Below are 17,692 nucleotides of genomic sequence, written 5' to 3' on the forward strand. Positions count from 1 at the left end.
CAGAACCAGTGTGATTTTTCCCCCCAGAAGTAGCCCTGTGAGTCACTCCACCCATGGAAACTTGCCCCCACCCTGACCTCAGCCAAGGCAAAGGGTGAGGGAGACCCGGGCCTGTGTCCCCACCCGATCTCTCCCACCAGCACCTGCAACCGCAGGCCAGGGCGGGGGGCCAGCGTGGGGGCCACTGTCTCTCCTCGAAGAGTGGGGAGCAGGAAACCCTGTCCAGGGCACATGTTTGGGGTCCAGAGCCTGGGCTGGGCAGGAGGTGGGCAGCGCTATTGGAGCCTGCTTGGGGAGGAGGGACCGGTCACAGGCACTGACACTCACCGAGGGCCAGGCACAGTTGGAGCACTCTACACGTGTTGACTCACTCCTCTGCACAACCACTTCTGCAGTCTACATGGTTATCACCCACCTTTTTCAATGAGGAAACTGAGGCACAGAGAGGCTAAAGGACCTTGCCAGGCCTCACGGCTGGTGCATAACCTGGCCCAAGCCCAGGCGGGCTGGCGCCCCGGCCCACACTCCCCGCGCGTCCTCTGGCCTGCCTCTTACATCTCACACGCGCAGTGCTGTCTGTCGGAAGCAGGGGGTTGCCCCTGCTGGCCGGTCCGTCCCCACAGAGCTGAGCCTCCAGGTCCTCAGGGCCTGCACTGCTCCGTCTGTTGGCCCCGGCCCCGCCCAGCAGCGCTGCCAGGCAGATGAGCCTCCGGCCCGCTGCCTGCTTCCTGTGGGCTGTCGGCAGGCCCCCGGATGAGAGGTGATGACAGGGTGGGTGCAGGTGGGAGGGGGACAGTTCAGGGGACCTGTGACCACAGCTGGGGGCAGGGCAGGAAGCAGAAATGACGTGAGCCGTGGCCGGGTGATGATCTGTGAGGTGGGCCTGCCTGAGGGGCCGACACCACCATTCCGGGAGCCTCCGTGGTGGGGAGAGGACATCTGAGCAGCAGCTTCTCCACACGGACGCCAGGTAGGGAGGGAGCCGGGGCCCCTGGGTGGGAGCAGGGAGGACTGCCCCTCACAGGGAGGGCCCGAAGGAGCAGGAAGACACCTGGGGCGCACGCAGACTATGCCCAGCCACTAACTCGCTGGGCAGCCTATGGCCTTTCTCGGTCTCAGTGTCGTCACATACAAAAAGAAGAGGCTGGTGCACACAGGGTCTAAGGCCCCTGCAAGTGCCGACAGCTAAAGCGTCTGTGAACAGGCTTTCTGGGAGAGAACGCGAGGAGGGTAGGACAGAGAGAGTCCCTGGATCAAGGCTGGCCTCCCAGGAGGGAAGAGCGAGGGCGTCTGAAGATCCCTGTTCACCTGTTTACCTCCCTGGGGCCAGCCATGCTGCCTGGACTTCCACCCTTCCAGCCGCTCCGCTGGCAGGGCCCGGGGGTTCCCCGGGGGGCTCCTGCTCTCCACACCCCCTTGTCTCAAGAGCTGCTGTCCCCAGCAGGCGCCCAAGGGGAAAGACCTGTTCACGTGGGGACAGAGAGGAGATGCGGGATCATAGCATGGCCTGGGGCCTCCCCTGGGCCATCTGGACTTGAGAAGGTGAAGAACCTTCTATCCAATCGTTGCCCAATAGCAGGCATGAGGTGGGAGGGTCCCTGTCACTGCCAGCAGGACACCGAGCTCTGTAGGGAGTATCAGAGAGGAGAGGGGTGTCAGGAGGGCATCTGAACACAAACCTCAAGCCCCTCCACACACACAGAATTGGGGGTGTGGCCGTATCAGCAGCTTTTATTCCAGAATTCCGGCCAATGTTCTTCCCTAAGGGAAAATGGGGAGAACAGGGGAGATGCACACCCTCATTTCTTTTCCAAGTCTGTTACGGGCTTTAGAGATGAAGGTAGAGACAGAGACAGTGTAAGAGACGGGGTGGGAGAAGGGTGGCCTGTCTGGGGCCAAACACGACACTTCTTCAGAATCCAGGCTTCCCCAGGTCCCTCCCCAAACCTGCTGCGGCTACTCTGTCCCCTCTGTGGCCAGAGCCCCCTCCCACCAGCTGCAGTTGTCTCCTGGGGACGGAACCATCGATCTAGATCCCCATTCAGCCTCCGAGAGTAAAATTCTAGCAAGGGGCTCCTCTCGGCTGTGTGTCCCTGGGAAAGGCACTTCCCCTCTCTGGGTCCATTTGTACAATGGGGAGGGGGTGGACCAGGCCTGGCAGGGACATTCCAGCTCTGACATTCAATGACTTAAGAGAAATCCCAACCCCTCCCCTCCATGTGCCCCGATGACCCACAGTTGCGGAGCAGAGGACAAGCCACCCTCCATCCGTCTGCCCCCAGCTTCCCAGAGCCCAAACGCCCCCTGTCTCTGCAGCTCCATGGCCACCCGCCTCCTCCTCCTGGGCATCCTCCTGCTGCTGTTGCCCCCGCCAGCCCCTGCCCCCTGCCACACGGCCGCACGCTCGGAGTGCAAGCGCAAGTACAAGTTCGTGCCCGGTTCGTGGCTGGCCGGGGAGGGTGTGGATGTGACCAGCCTCCGCCGCTCTGGCTCCTTCCCGGTGGACACACGTAGGTTTCTGCGGCCCGATGGCACCTGCACCCTCTGTGAAAACGCCCTAGAGCCAGACGCACTCCAGCGCCTGCCCCTGGCAGTCACCAACTGGCATGCCCAGGGCTCTGGCTGCCAGCGCCGCGTGGCCAAAGCCAAAGCCAGCTCCACTGAAGCCGTGGCTCGGGAGGCGGCCGGTACCATCCGCAACGACTGGAAGGTCGGGCTGGACGTGACTCCCCACCCCAGCAGCAACGTGCACGTGTCTGTGGCCGGCTCACACTCCCAGGCAGCCAACTTCGCGGCCCAGAAGACCCACCAGGACCAGTACAGCTTCAGCACTGACTCGGTGGAGTGTCGTTTCTACAGGTGAGAGCTGAGGGTAGGTGGCGGAGGGCTTGAAAACCGCGTGGGAAACTCCAGGTGGTCTGGGAGCCCTGCAATGCCAGGGTGGGACTTGGAGGCTGCTTGTACCAGGAGGAAACCGCACTCCTGGTTTTCAGACTTCAGGTGACTCAGCGCTGTGTCCTCCTCCCATCCAAGAGGTCTCAAATCTGGAAGTGTCCAGTGAGAGACCAGGTGGAGGGGAAGCAAGGCCATGTCTGAGCACCCCAGCGTGGTGCCATTTAGGTCTGGTGAGCACCGAGCCTCCTCTTTCCTGGGCACTGCCAACCTTCCATGGGGTCCTTCCTGGATGGGGACAGGGGCAGGAGACCTGGCTGGGTCCTGCCTTCTCATTGCTGTGCTACCTTGAGCACCTCCCATTTGCTCTCTGGGCCCCATTCATCCATTCAACCAACACGCACATCTGCCTTGTGCCAGGTCTTACACTGCTGAGCTACGGCAGCCGCCACCCCGGCTGCCTGGGAGCGGGCGGTCTGGGACCTGGGCCCACACCTAAGAAGTGCATGGCGTGCATGGTCCAACACCAAGTCACCTGCTCTGATTTCTCAGACCTGGAGGCCACATTTTGTCCACAACGAGGCAGGGCACCTCCTGCCTGTGTGGCCCAAATTGTCAGCAGCCCAGGCACACAGGGCTCAATGCAGGGGGACAGACGGACGAAGACCACGTGACTAGGTTCCAAAGTTCAATGAATACCATCAGTGCAATATCATTGCTTTTATAACAAGAAAATAAAAAGAAAAGAAAAAACTTTATTTTGTCAAGGAAAGAGAAAATACTTATACCATATCTAGGTCACTGAGGAAGGACAGAGTAGGCTTCCCTGACAGCTCCATGCCCCAGAGCAAGCTTTGGAGCCAGGCCCCTGGGTTCAAGTTTTATTTATTTATTTATTTATTTACTGAGACAGAGTCTCACTCTGTTGCCCAGGCTAGAGTGCTGTGGCGTCAGCCTAGCTCACAGCAACCTCAAACTCCTGGGCTTAAGCAATCCTCCTGCCTCAGCCTCCCGAGTAGCTGGGACTACAGGCATGCACCACCATGCCCGGCTAATTTTTTCTATATATATTTTTAGTTGGCCAGATCATTTCTTTCTATTTTTAGTAGAGACGGGGTCTCACTCTTGCTCAGGCTGGTCTTGAACTCCTGATCTCAAGCCATCCACCCGCCTCGGCCTCCCAGAGTGCTAGGATTACAGGCGTGAGCCACCGCGCCCGGCCTCAAGTTTTATTAATAGCTTTGCCTGCTTACTTGTGATCTTGAAGTTATTGAATGGGGAAGATACTACCCTCCACTGGGCCCACCTGACATTTTCCTCTCTCCTCAGTTTCCACCTGGTGCACAAGCCCCCCCTCCATCGCGATTTCAAGAGGGCCCTCAGGGACCTGCCCCCCTACTTCAATGCCTCCACCGAGCCCAGCTACCTCAGGCTCATCTCCAACTACGGCACCCACTTCATCCGGGCCGTGGAGCTGGGCGGCCGCATCTCGGCCATCACCGCCCTGCGCACCTGCGAGCTGGCCCTGGAGGGGCTCACGGCCAACGAGGTGGAGGACTGCCTGAACATCGAGGCCCAGGTCAGCATAGGCAGCCACGCCAGCTCCTCGGCTGAATCCAAAGCCTGTGAGGAGAAGAAGCAGCAGCACAAGATGACGGCCTCCTTCCACCAGTCCTACCGGGAGCGCCACTCCGAAGTGGTCGGCGGCCACCACGCCTCCCTGCACGACCTGCTGTTCGGGAACCAGGCTGGGCCCGAGCAGTTCTCAGCCTGGGTGGCCTCGCTGGCCGGCAGCCCCGGCCTGGTGGACTACACGCTGGAGCCGCTGCATTTGCTCCTGGAGAGCCGGGACCCGCGGCGGGAGGCGCTGAGGCGGGCCGTGAGCAAGTACCTGACCGACAGGGCACGCTGGAGGGACTGCAGCCGGCCGTGCCCCCCAGGGCAGCAGAAGAGCCCCCACGACCCGTGCCAGTGCGTGTGCCCCAGCTCGACGGTCACCACTCGGGACTGCTGTCCGCGGCAGAGGGGCCTGGCCCAGCTGGAGGTGTTTCAAATCCAAGCATGGAATCTGTGGGGTGACCAGATCACCGCTACTGACGCCTACGTAAAGGTCTTCTTTGGTGGCCAGGAGTGGAGGACGGACATCGTGTGGAACAATAACAACCCTCACTGGACAACAAGGCTGGACCTTGGGGACGTGCTTCTGGCCACAGGGGGGCCCCTGAGGGTGCAGGTCTGGGATGCAGACAGTGGCTGGGACGATGACCTCCTTGGTACCTGTGACCAAACTCCAAAGTCTGGTTCCCACATGGTGAAATGCAACCTGAACCACGGTCAGCTGCAATTCCGCTACCATGCCAGGTGCTTGCCCCATTTGGCAGGGGGAACCTGCCTGGAGTACGCCCCGCAAGGGCTTCTGGCAGAGCCTCCAGGAAACCGGAGTGGGGCCGTGTGGTGAGAACGGTGAGCTTTGAGGGGACCTGTATGCTTGGACTGAACAGGTTCTCCCAGGGGAGCCGGGCCAGTCTTCCTATTCCCATTAGACAGATGGAAAACTGAGGCTCAGACTGTTTTGCACTGCAAGTGGCTGAATTTAGCGACCAACCCTAAGTCTCCCTGACCAGCCTGCCTTAGCCCTCCAGTGTCCCCAAGTCCTCAGTCTCTGCCTCACAGCCACAGCTTCGGCCAGGAGCTGGGCAGAGGCCGCCGTTCCCACCAGGCTGCCCAGTGCCCCTCTCTTCAGACCCCCCTTGAGCCCTTTCTGGGGAGCCCCTGCAGCCCCAGTTGCTCTGTTTGCTGTCTTCTCTGCCCACTGCACTTTGCCACTCAGACAAATCAAAGGCTGTCCTGTACTGTCTCGCTGTGTCCCAGGTTGACAGGGGGCCAATAAATATGATGTGATGGTGTCCATGACAGTGGTGGTGTGGCAGAGGCGAGGACGGGGACCACACACACCCTCGAGATAAACTTCCACATTAGCAACCCACGGAAAACAGGCAGGCAGGCAGGCAAGGTAAAGAAACTGCTTTTCCACTTTTGCTGGAAATGGGGGACTGAAAATATTTTACTTTCCTCATGACTCTCTGACTCAAGAAACAGCAGCACAGACTTGGTGATAAACGGTGATGCACATTCGCTCCCAGCTGAAGGGCAAGAGGGAACTGCAGGCACCCGTCTTCTCTAACGGGAGGCTGCAGCTCCGTCCAGACGAACGTTCCATGCAGGAACGGGAGCCCAGCGCTGCCAGGTCTTCTCGTGTTTTAAAATAACCAGACACCCCACTCTGACTTCTAGCAGTGGCAGTTAATATTTCACTTTGTGAAAATAAACCTTTGTGGGCAAACTCAGTAAAGGAGAACATGTATGTGGGCCATAACTGATCTAGGCTATCAGTTTTGAAAACTATACTTTCAACAAAACGCATTTGCGCAGGCTGAAAAGCTCTCCTGTGTCTCACAATTCAAGGGAAAAGGGCGTTGGTTCCAACAACGTGGTCTTTGTGGGCCTCCCAGGCCTTGGATGTAGTAGGCCCCAGAGTCGTGGGTTCCAGCATACAATGAAGTGGTCTTTGTCTCATGTGCTGGGACACAGGCCCACAGAGTGGACGACAAGAGTCAGGGCAGCTTCCCAGACGTGGCTGGCCTTGGCTCTGCGGGGCCAGTGTCAGAGGGCTCAGAGCAGCCGGCACAGCCCCCCTAACTCACTTAGAAACTCCCTATCAATTAAGCTCCTTGAGGTTTGTGCAGGACCCCCAGGCCCCAAAGCCAAGCAGTGACATTACACTGACCCCAAATCCCCAGATGGCGCAGGAGGGATTAGCAAGCTCTAGAAGCCTGGTTGAAATCACTGTTCTTCCATGTGTCTGCTCACAGTGACATACTCGAACGCCAGCACCAGAGACATCTTGACACCCGCTGGCTGCTGCACTGATTGGGAACAAACGTGGGGGTGGGCAGTGCCCTCCGGGAAGGCAGGTCCACAGGGCAGGGCGCAGGCTCAGGGACAGGCCTGACAAAGGTTGGGAGTCTTGGTCGAGTGCCCATGCCGTCAGTGACCTCCAGCAAGTCCCTCTGCTCCCGAGCCTCAGTTTCTCCAAAAGGACAATCTTTGTTTTACTCCTTCTCGGGATTGTTTTGAAGGAGGCCGTGTGCCTTTCTAGTGCTCCCAAAGGGATCCTAAAAGGTCATCTGGTTAACCCTAAAAGGTCATCTGGTTCTACATATAGGGAAGGCGAGACCCACGGGGAGGAAGGGATTTAATGTGGTCACAGAAGTCAGTGGCAGAAAGAGCCGGGTCTCTGCGTCCTGGGCACTCCACTCCGAGCGCAGCTTTGGAGGGGCCGGCGGGGCTGGGAAAGGAGGGCTCTTCAGAGAAAAGACTGAGCAGAAAGAGTTTGACCCCTGTTGCTGACGGGCAGCTACCACGGACCCCCAGCCCTAACCCAAGACCCAACAAGACATTTTCATTTCCACGCCACCTGGACATTGTGACGCTTGTTTGGGACATTCCCCACTGTGCCAGATGCACTGTGCCCTTTGCCCTCCAGGTCTTGTCCCCACCTGGCTCCCCCCGAGCCGGCCCGGTGAGAGGAAGGGAGTGCTGAGCTGTCTGAGCACCGTCGGTGGGCAGGAGATTGGAGAGGCAGAGAGCAGACATCAGGGCATCTGCTCCCCTCCGTGTCCCTGTTGTCACTGCTCCCGTCCAGGAAGCCTCTGCTTGTCTCCCTCTTGCCCGGCCCCTGTAACCGCCCCCTCCCCTCACTCTGCCAGACTAGGGGTGGCAAAAGCCCTGCCCTGCTCATCCTGAGTCTGTGCTGCCCCTCACGCTCCCTACAGCCCTTCGGTCTTTGTGAATAACGCCCCTCCAGTGAACTGTACTTTGAGTATTCCTACGGGGGCCCTTAGGAGTGCTGGGGGGAGCAGAGCCCACCCCTCCACCCCCCACACACAGAAGCTGAGGATGCCCGATTCTTGCTTCTTGCTGAGATGTATCCCGCAGTGGGATGTGAGCACCCACATTAATGCCCTGGGGAACCTGAGCTGTCGTCACAGGAGGAGGGAGTTCTGGGGGCAGTGGCCACAGGGCTGCCGGTGGGAGTGTCCACGACTCACGGGGTCAGAGGAGCGAGGAGGGGCACCCAGGCTCTGCAACAGTGGGCCAGTTCCTGGCAGGATTTGGGGGCACTGTTCCTGGATGTGCAGCCTGCCCCACCATCCTAGTGACTCTGCGAGACACCTGGTCAATAAATTCTTTTTCTACTTTTTTTCATTCAGACTGGGCCTCTGTTGCCTGCAGCTAAAATCCCTGGTGGGTGACACCATCCCAGCCTCTCCCTCCTGCGTCAACACCCCTGCCCCTTCCCACCACCCTGCCACCCACCCCCATGGGCCGAGGTCCTTAGAACCTCCACACCAGGTCCCCAGTACCTGCCTGCCCACCCCCCAACCCAAGGGCGTGAAGCGCGGAAGGGAGGGACCACGCACAGGTTCCACAGATTGGTCCTGAGCACCTTCTGTGGGCCACGTGCTGTCAGGGGCTACACACACACACACACACACACACACACACACACGGTCCTAGGAGGCTCTTCCAAGACTTGGGGCAGGCATTGACGGCAGCCTGGCTTTTGATTTTTAAGCGATTTCCATGGCACCTTCATCCCCCTATAAGCACACCTTCATGTCTCGGGCTGCATCGGCATCTCTGATGAGCGTCCTCAAGCTGGGACAGTGAGCCCAGCATCCCTGTCCCTGGCGTGTTTGAACAGAGGAGGACCTGCTGGAGGGGGCAGGGTGGGGTGGGGAGAGCCCGCCTTGGGGAGGTGGGGCTGCCGCAGCTCAGAGCAGCCGAGGTTCCTCTTGTTCCCCAGTCACTCCAGTCCCCCCGAGCTGTCCCCAGGCCAGTCCACACGCTGACATCCACCCCCTTCTCATAGTCACAGCCTCTGCAGCCAGGCTGCCTGCCTGGATCACTCTGCCTGTGGCCTCCTCACCGGTCTGCAGGCTCCTGCACGCCCCCTTGTGCCCTACACCCCACAGCACCCCGCCTGTAGCCCCTGAGGCCCGGCTCCTACTGTGCCTACAGCCTGCACCCGGGCCCCCTCTGAGGCCCGCTCCACCTGCCCCATCGGGAGGCCAGAGTGCCGGGGAATAGTGTCCATGCGCCGCATGGTCCAGAAAAACCTGCAGCCAATGACTGACGAGGGTTGGTGTGTGAATACCCCAGCTCCCGCCCCATCCAGGAGTAACCCAGGGACACACCCCAGCCTGCCCAGAGTTCCCCAGCAAGAGCTGGCTCCACTTGCCCACCGTGGCGACCTGCAAGACCGCACACTTTCTTGGCTGCCTCCCTTTCCTGTCTCACTTCCCCACTCCCTGCTGGTGTTTTCTGGAATCATCTCCCAGACACACCTACCCTTAGATGCCTATCTCAGTGTCTGCCTCTGAGGAAAGGGGCTGACCACATTCGCCATGTCATTGCCTCACTTCCAATGCTTCATTGGTTCCCTATGGCTTTTGGGGAAGGCGCAAAGCCCCCCACATGGCCCCCAGGCCCTCTGCTGCCCTCCCCCGCACTCTGCCCCCACTCACTACGCCCTGCCTCGATGCACTTCCGGGTTCCTCCGCTCCACGCTCTTTCTGGCCCTTCATACAGGCTGCCTCCTCTTTCTGGAACTTTTGTCCTCCACCCTAAGACCTCCTCAATCAGGCTTCAGCTTCAAAGGTGACTTCCCCCAGGAAGGCTTCCCTGACTGCCAGGTCAAGGTCATGCCCTGGGCCTGCTCCCGTCCCCGGTATTTTCCTGTCATAGTGCTGTGAGACCAGGGGCTTTTTCTATCTCATTCACGGTTGAGTTGACTAATCCAGCACCTGGCATAAATTTGATGAAAAAAAAATACCGGATGGATGATTAGATAGATGGATGAGTGAATGAATGAACCCCACCAGGGAATCTTCTGGCCTCTGCTTGAACCCTCCCAGGGACAGAGAGCTCATTACCTCCTAAGGTAGCTAGTCTGCATTTGGAAGGTTCTAACCAGGAGCCTTCATATTACATGGAAGCCTACCTCCTTATAACGTGCAGCCCTGGTCATGCTATAAGGGGAGTCCACACATTTAAATCTCCGGCCCTGTCTCCAGTTTGGTTGGGCAGAAGAACCAGGGGGCTGGTTGCCGCCTGGGCAGCAGCCTCCCCTCTCTCCTTCCATGATGGAGTCACAGAAGGGCCACACACTACCCAGGGGGCCACCCCTCCTCCCCACTACTGACAACAGAAATAAGAACCTCTCCCGGAAGGTGATGGCTGGTGCTTGACTGTTTGCTCCTCAGTGGACCCCGTCACCAACTGGAGTCATTTCCAGCTGGGGCAGCTCTTCCTCTGGGCAAAGCAGGTGCCCACTTGGCCTGGGAAAGTTCTGGCTCCAGAGGGGTGAGGTCCACCACCTTAGTCTGCTCCTGGGATCCCTTCCCCTGCCCTCCACAGCCTGACGAGTTCCTTTCCAGCACGACTTGCACAGCCCGGCTGGCACTCCCGGGGCAGGGCGGAGTGAGCACATGTCTGGGTCCGCACTATTCAGGATGGGCGGGCGTGGCCGGTGCAGCTGAGACCAAGATCCCAGGTGAGACCCTCACAGGGTGGTTAGAGTTCGAGTTGCACAGAAAGAGATAACCCTGTCACACACAGCTCCCTGGAGAGTAGCCAAAGGCTGCCATCCAACCTAAGCCACAAATGACAAAGACCCCAGCCACACATTCACCCTAGCCCGGGCCATAGAGACCAGTCCTGTGAGTCCTGACTTTGGTCCAGGCCAGACCCCAACCTCTGTCAGCTCTCTCGAGTCACAGAACACCGCAGTCACAGAAAACTCCCCTGCTGACCCCACGGCCCAGCTATAAACGAGGGGGCTGCAGCAACGAATTCTTCCCAGCTTTCCCGCTCAGAGGGTCTCGGCCCTGATCCCACAAGCTGTCTAGTCCCTGACACTCAGCGACATGGCCAGGTAGACCCCGCAGCCCCACCCTCGCCAGTCTACACGGTGGCACGTCCCCGAGCACCACGTTTCCCATGCTTGGAAGAAGCACTGACCCTGTTTGTTGCGCTTCTCTTCCCGAAGGCCCAGACACCCAACCCCGACCAACCAGAACCCCGGCAGCTGCTGTCACTTGTGGGGTACAACCGAATCTGCTGTTTACCGTGGGCCCCACTGCACATCTGGACCCACAGTAAATCTCCGCAACAGCTGGTTCCCGGTTTCCTCTTAAAAGGACAGTGACGTCAGCCTGCTGGCAGGACGGGGACTTTTTCCCTGGGAACCCAGCCTCCTTGTGAGACTCAGCCGTCCTGAGACGAGCTGACCCCGAGGAAAGCCTCTTTGTCTCTCTGCTTCACTCACAGCGACGAGCACCGTCAGGCACAGGGACCTTTGCCCAAGGTCCTGCCGCCGGCTGCAGGTCCACGCCTCTGCCCCCGGCCATGGTACTGTGGGCTCTGGGGCTAAGCGCGCTGTCGTGTAGTAAAGCATCTTCCCAAGGTGGAGACGTCGAGAGAGACCTCACTCCCCTCCCTGCTCCCTCACTTCCGTTATTTTCTCTCACAAACACCAGAAGTAAACACAAATAAATGACATTTCTTGAGCGTTTACTGTAGTGTTTTAAGGACTGTACACATATCAGCCGCTTTAATGTTCCCAACAACCCCAGGAGGCAGATACACTCAGCCCCAGTTTAGAAACAAACGAGCCCAGGAAGCTGAGGCTTCTCCCGGCATGTTTGTCCCCAGTCTTCTCTGGCCGCCCCTCGCACGGCCCCTCGAGGTCGCTCCTTCCTGGTCTCCACAAACGTCTTCCACACAAGGCCCACCCCGGGATGTTCTCCACGCCACCCTGCCATGCAGTGTTTTCTAAATGTAGCAAAATATGCGTGTTTATCATTTTAACCATTCGTAAGGGCACGATTCAGTGACCTTAAATGCATTCACAGGATTTGTAACCATCCCTGTTATCTGAACCGAAAATGGTTTCGTCATTCTCAACAAAAACTCTGCCCTCACTGAACAGCAACGCCCCCCCAGCCTCTGGAAACCTCCGTTCTATTTTCCGTCTCATGAATTTGCCTATTCTAGATACTTCGTATAAGTGGAGTCGTGCAATAGTTATCTTCTGTTTCTGGCTTATTTCACATAGTGTTTTCGAGGTCCATCGTGTTGTGGCATGTATTGAAATTTCTTTCCTTTTGCGGCTGGATAGTGTTCCATTGCATGTCCATATCACATGTTGTGGATCCTTCATCCATCCACGGACACCTGGCTGTTTCCATGTTTGGTGATGTTGAGTAACACCACCGTGAACACTGACGTACAAGTATCTGTTTGCGTCCCTGCTTTCAATTCTTTTAAATATATACCTAGGCGTGGAATTACTGCGTCATAAGGTGGTTCTGTGTTTAACCTTTTGAGAAACCACCAGCTGGTTTCCGCAGCTTGCCCCTCGCTTCTCAGCCAGCCTCTGCCCCGGCCTCCCCGCGCCCCCGTCCACTGTCACATCAGCACTTGAACGTGGGTCCAGCCCAGCCGCCCACACCAGCGGCTCCACCCTCACGCCGGGCAGGGCTGCAGTCACTCGGCTGTCCCTTAAGCTCTCCCCGGAGCAGAGGCCGGCCGGGAGGCGGGGCTGCTCTGGCCTGGGCACTGTCTCATTGTGTCTCACTCTCCACTGGCTCCGCAGCCCCACCCACCTCCCCCCACCGTGCGGGCCTGGCGCGTAGTAGGACAAACGCGCTGCATGAATGGGTGAACGCGCCGCCATGTCTTCCCACCCCTCGCAGGACTAGAAGCTCATTGAGGGTAGGGCCGGGGCTCGTTCATCTCAGTGTTCCCACAAAGCCAGGGCTGAAAGAGAAATTCACGGACAAGAAAACGTTTGTTGGGCCAAAGTGAATTAAAATCACTGAGAACAGATTGTTTGGGGGAGGGGCAGGTGCTGTGGGAAATGAGACTGGTTGGGGTGGGGGGGAGAGGGAGAGAGGGAGAGAGAGGGAGGGAGGGGAGCTCCCAGCCTGCTCCTGAGAAGAGAGCTAGGAAGAGCTGGGCTGGGCTGACCCCTGCCCCTCCCCTCCCCCCCACCTTCCGGGCTCCCCTAGCAGAGAGGAGCAGCCCCCTCCTCACTGCCTTCCCCAACCAAGAGAGGCCGACTCTTCCCCCTTGCACGGAAACCCACAGCATAGGGAGCCACCATCTCTGGAGGAAGGGACTTCCACCTGAGCCAGCCAGCCCCCCTCCCCAGGCACATGTAGGAGGCACTAACTTATAGCAAATGCCTAGGGGGGAAGTGGGTGCATTTACCTTTACCTGCCACTGCTTACCTGCTTGCTGCTGGACGGGCCCCGTGTAAATATTCGTGATTTCATTTCATCTTCCTAAGGGCCGCACTTTACAAATGAGGAAACGGAGTCTCAGAGAGGTCTGATAACTTGCCCAAAGTCCCCCAGTTACTTAATTGCTGGGAAGGGTGGGATTTGAACTGGAGGTGTCTGCAGGCAGTGGCATTGTGTGTGTCCCTCCTGCCCTCAGTCCACGCACACCCCCATCTCTCTTCCCTTGACGTTGCCCCTCAGCTGCTGCAGGGCCTGTGGCGGTGGCCAGGGGCCCTAAATCACTCTTCTCCTCCCGGCCAGGTCAGAGGGGTGTCCTCGGGGCCCTCCCTTCCCTCTGGCCCCTCCCTCAGTGCTGGGCTGTCTTGCACTGTAAGGTTCCCAGCTGCCCTGGCTCCCGTCCACCCCACTCTCCTTGGCATTGGGAAGTGACTCCCACAGGTTGCACATGGCTCTTCAGGGGCCAGAGGGAGGGGCCTCACAGCGTGTGGGCTGCCGGGGTCACACTCTGGACCAGAAGAAGGTGTGCAAAGCTGGATTTGGGAATTCCAAAGAGCTTGAGGGATCAGCAGGGAGCATGCCCTGGGCATGCCCTGCGTCAGGCACCTCCCTTCCTGTCACTCCAGCCCTCAGCTGGCAGTGAGGACCCCACAGGCAGGATGCGCACCCGCCTCCCCGGCCAGGTCTCCTCTCCAGCCGTCTAGTAGCTCCTCTCTACCACTAGGAAGAGCAGGCTCGGCCTGTGTCTGAGCTGGAGCCCGCAGTCTAAACATAAACATCTGTTTATGATTTAACAAACAAAACAAAAACAAGGTTTGCGGACCCAGTGACAGGGCAAATGAGATGGCAAGGACTTATATAACTTCCTTAAGAACCCAAACTGCTTTCAAGTTTTTTGGAAGCCATTTAGACCATGCAAACTTGCTTATTAAGCAAACCATGCAGATTAGTTTATGAACCATGAGTATAATCAACCTCCCGTGACCCTGGTCCCTTCCTTTAAGCAGGTGCTGCCAGGACCCCAGCTGGGTCCTACCGTAGGTCACTCCTTGTTACCATCTGTAGCGTACCTGTTAGGGCTTTTCTTAGAAAGACTTAATGATTTAGACGTTGTTCATTTCTCCCCTAATTATATCTCCCAACTATTTCCTAAAAGCATTTATTGGTTGCCTTTGTTGTATCAACAAAACTGGGCAAAACGGTCCCTATTGGCACCACCTGGAGGGGACGGCATTCCCGAAGCCATGCCCCTTACTTGCTGAGTGACCTGCACAGGCGGCTTCCCTCTGAGTCCCGGGTCCTCCGCGCAGCCTGGCTCACCACAGCAGGTGTGAGAGCACATGTGTGCTCACGTGTGGGGAGCCCCTAACATGGCAGCAGCCGCACGCATGCCCATTGGAGCCACGCTGGCATCCTCTGCTCCACCGATGGTGGGGACGTCCTGCCCACGCTCAGAGGGGTGTCTGGGGAAAGCACCATCAACTCCGTTTAGAGATGACGGCTGGGAGAGGTGCAGCAGGTCACTCAGGAAACACACTCGTTACCATGCGAGGTGCCGTGGGGACACTCACGTCCCCATCTGCAAACTGCTGCTCTGGCTGCTGCCGTTCTCACCTTCCCGCCAAGAAACCTGCCCCTGTTGGGGCCAACTTTCCTCCTCCGGAAATCTTCCCTGGAAAATCTCTTTAGGAAGCTGTGATCTCGCCTGTCCTCAGCCTAGGAGCCAGTGGGCCCAGCCAGGGAGGACGTCCACCAGTGTGCCAAGGGGGAGTCCAAGGACCTGTCCCAGCGCAACAGCGGGCACAGCAGGGAGGGAGGAAGGGAGGGTCCAGGCACCTCCAAGGGAGTGGGGTCACTCGCAGCCCACAGCCCCCAGCACCCAGGGCTTCCCTTCCAAGGGGCTTGAGGCAGCCAGATGCTTTGGCTACTCTCAGCCTACATTCTCAGATTCTCTCTCAAAACCCTTGCGAGGAAATTTCACCCAAAGAACAATAACCTCCCCATGCGAAACACAAACACACCCGAGCTCACTCCCATCTTGCGAGCCCAGTAAAGGACCACAGGCAGCCACCCCGCTGGAGACACCTCCCAGGGAGCCAACGGCACCTGCCCAGCCAGCTGCACGAGGCGCCTGCATGAACTCGCCACGGCTTGGGGACACGAGTCTAAGCGGCCAGCTCTCTATGTGGGGCAAGACTTCCCAACGCTGGGTACAGCCATGTGCCACCCATCATGGCAGAGTGAGCAACACGGGGACAGTGCAGTGTGTTAAAGCTACTTCATGTAAAAATAAAAAAAAAACAAAATAGACAATAGCACAGGCAAAGGTGACCAAGAAAAAATATGTAAAATATTCATAAACATTAAAACTGAGAAAGGGGACAAGATTACAGGTGCAGAGGAGACTTTTAAATATTTCAGAGACTGTTGCGTAAGATTTATTTACAGTAATAAATTTGAAAATCTTGATAGCAGATTTCTGTCTGTGTGTTATTCCGGGAAAATGTTGGTATTTTACCAAATTGACTCAAGGAATATTAAAAAGCCTAAAAAGACTAATAACCATAGAAGAAACAGAAGCATTTATAAAAGATTCATACCCAAAAAATACCAGCCCAATGTTAAGAGTTCTATGAAACCTTCAAACAACAGATGATGCACAAGTTATATAAACAGTTCCAAAATGTTGAAAACGAGAGAAAGCTACCTAACACATTTACAAGGCTACCATAATCTTGACAACAAAACTAAAAGGGATAACACAAGGGGAAAAAAAAAAACACTTAAACACATAGATGCAAGACCCCCGGTGGCCCCATGCGAAGCTCCCCAGCCGCCTCCCCCTCCCCCTCCCATGTGGCGGGGGCTTGAAGCACACAGGGCCAGAGACACCCTGGACCTGCGACCGCGAGCAGCTCCACGGTGGTGAATAATAGCTCTTCAAGTCTGCAATAAAAAATGGCCTCCAATAAAACTACATTGCAAAAAATGGGAAAGAAACAGAATGGGAAGAGTAAAAAGGTTGAAGATGCAGAGCGTGAAGAATTTGTGGTGGAAAAAGTACTGGATGGACGTGTAGAAAATGGGAAAGTGGAGTGTTTCCTGCAGTGGAAGGGATTCACAGACGTTGACAATACCTGGGAACCTGAAGAAAATTTGGGTTGTCCAGAGTTAATTGAAGCATTTCTTTCCTTTTTTTTTTTTTTGAGACAGAGTGTCGCTTTGTTGCCCTGGCTAGAGTGAGTGCCATGGCATCAGCCTAGCTCACAGCAACCTCAAACTCCTGGGCTTAAGCGATCCTACTGCCTCAGCCTCCCGAGTAGCTGGGACTACAGGCATGCGCCACCATGCCCGGCTAATTTTTTCTATATATATTTTAGTTGGCCAGATAATTTCTTTCTATTTTTAGTAGAGACGGGGTCTCGCTCTTGCTCAGGCTGGTCTCGAACTCCTGACCTTGAGCGATCCTCCTGCCTCGGCCTCCCAGAGTGCTAGGATTACAGGCGTGAGCCACAGCGCCCGGCCTGAAGCATTTCTTAATTCTCAAAAAGCTGGCAAAGAAAAAGATGGGACAAAAAGAAAATCTTTATCTCACAGTGAACCTGATGATAGCAAATCAAAGAAGAAAAGAGATGCTGCTGACAAACCAAGAGGCTTTGCCAGAGGTCTCGATCCTGAAAGAATAATTGGTGCCACGGATAGCAGTGGAGAATTAATGTTTCTTATGAACTGGAAAGATGCAGATGAGGCAGATTTGGTGTTGGCAAAAGAGGCAAATATGAAGTGTCCCCAAATTGTAATTGCTTTTTATGAAGAGAGACTAACTTGGCATTCTTGTCCAGAAGATGAAGCTCAATAATTGTTTGCATTGCTTTTTCTATATATATATATATATATATATATACACACACACACACACACACACACACAATCTGGGTCTTGGTTTTTGATTTACTAGAGTGAAGAAATAGCTACATCTAATAAATCAAGTTTGATACATTTGTTTTGAAAGTAGTATTGAGAGAGTTGTTGGGGGTTGCATCAATAGCACTGGTTACTTTGCACAAATAAAAGCTTTCTGTAGTTGTTTCCTTTATCAGAAAAGAACATATGATACCATGGTATATTATTTCCTCTGCACTAGGGAACAGCTTTTCTAAACGCTAGGGGAAATTTCCATAGCCATTATTCAATCAGAACTTGTGTTTAACTCATGCCTAAGGACCATTCTGGGTTTTTTAAAATTTGTTTTTGTGTGTATATACGTAAAATGCATATGTAAATGATTCTCCTTGTTTTTAAACATTCACCAAAACAAAAATCACAGGTAAGCCCATGTGTCTGCTATGCTATCATTCTGAGCAACCTAAGAATTGAAAATTTTCCTGAAGCCATAAGATTTCAAACTAAATAGGTGGTTCGTAATTAATTGG

At 56.1% G+C, this 17,692-nt stretch overlaps 2 protein-coding genes across 4 annotated transcripts; both read left to right on the top strand.

The window, feature by feature from the left end:
- The first annotated feature begins 925 nt into the window (after nt 1–925).
- On the top strand, nt 926–5,757 carry PRF1 (perforin 1). The gene is made up of 3 exons (XM_069460521.1): nt 926–970; nt 2,317–2,859; nt 4,222–5,757. Exons 2-3 carry the CDS (start codon nt 2,321–2,323, stop codon nt 5,348–5,350), a joined length of 1,668 nt encoding a protein of 555 aa, XP_069316622.1. The 5' UTR covers nt 926–970; nt 2,317–2,320; the 3' UTR covers nt 5,351–5,757.
- A 10,433-nt stretch (nt 5,758–16,190) lies between these two features.
- Nucleotides 16,191–17,130, top strand: LOC138376426 (chromobox protein homolog 3-like). 3 transcript variants are annotated; one of them, XM_069460722.1, is made up of 2 exons: nt 16,191–16,435; nt 16,785–17,130. In XM_069460722.1, the coding sequence occupies exons 1-2, from the start codon at nt 16,218–16,220 to the stop codon at nt 17,116–17,118; spliced, it is 552 nt and encodes a 183-aa protein (XP_069316823.1). In that variant the 5' UTR covers nt 16,191–16,217; the 3' UTR covers nt 17,119–17,130. The 3 variants fall into 3 exon arrangements, with proteins under 3 accessions (XP_069316823.1, XP_069316822.1, XP_069316824.1); XM_069460721.1 differs by having other exon boundaries at nt 16,191–16,429; nt 16,776–17,130; XM_069460723.1 differs by having other exon boundaries at nt 16,191–16,385; nt 16,790–16,988.
- Nucleotides 17,131–17,692: the final 562 nt, after the last annotated feature.

Source organism: Eulemur rufifrons, chromosome 28 (genome assembly GCF_041146395.1).
Source record: "Eulemur rufifrons isolate Redbay chromosome 28, OSU_ERuf_1, whole genome shotgun sequence".
NCBI classification, from domain to species: Eukaryota; Metazoa; Chordata; class Mammalia; order Primates; family Lemuridae; genus Eulemur; species Eulemur rufifrons.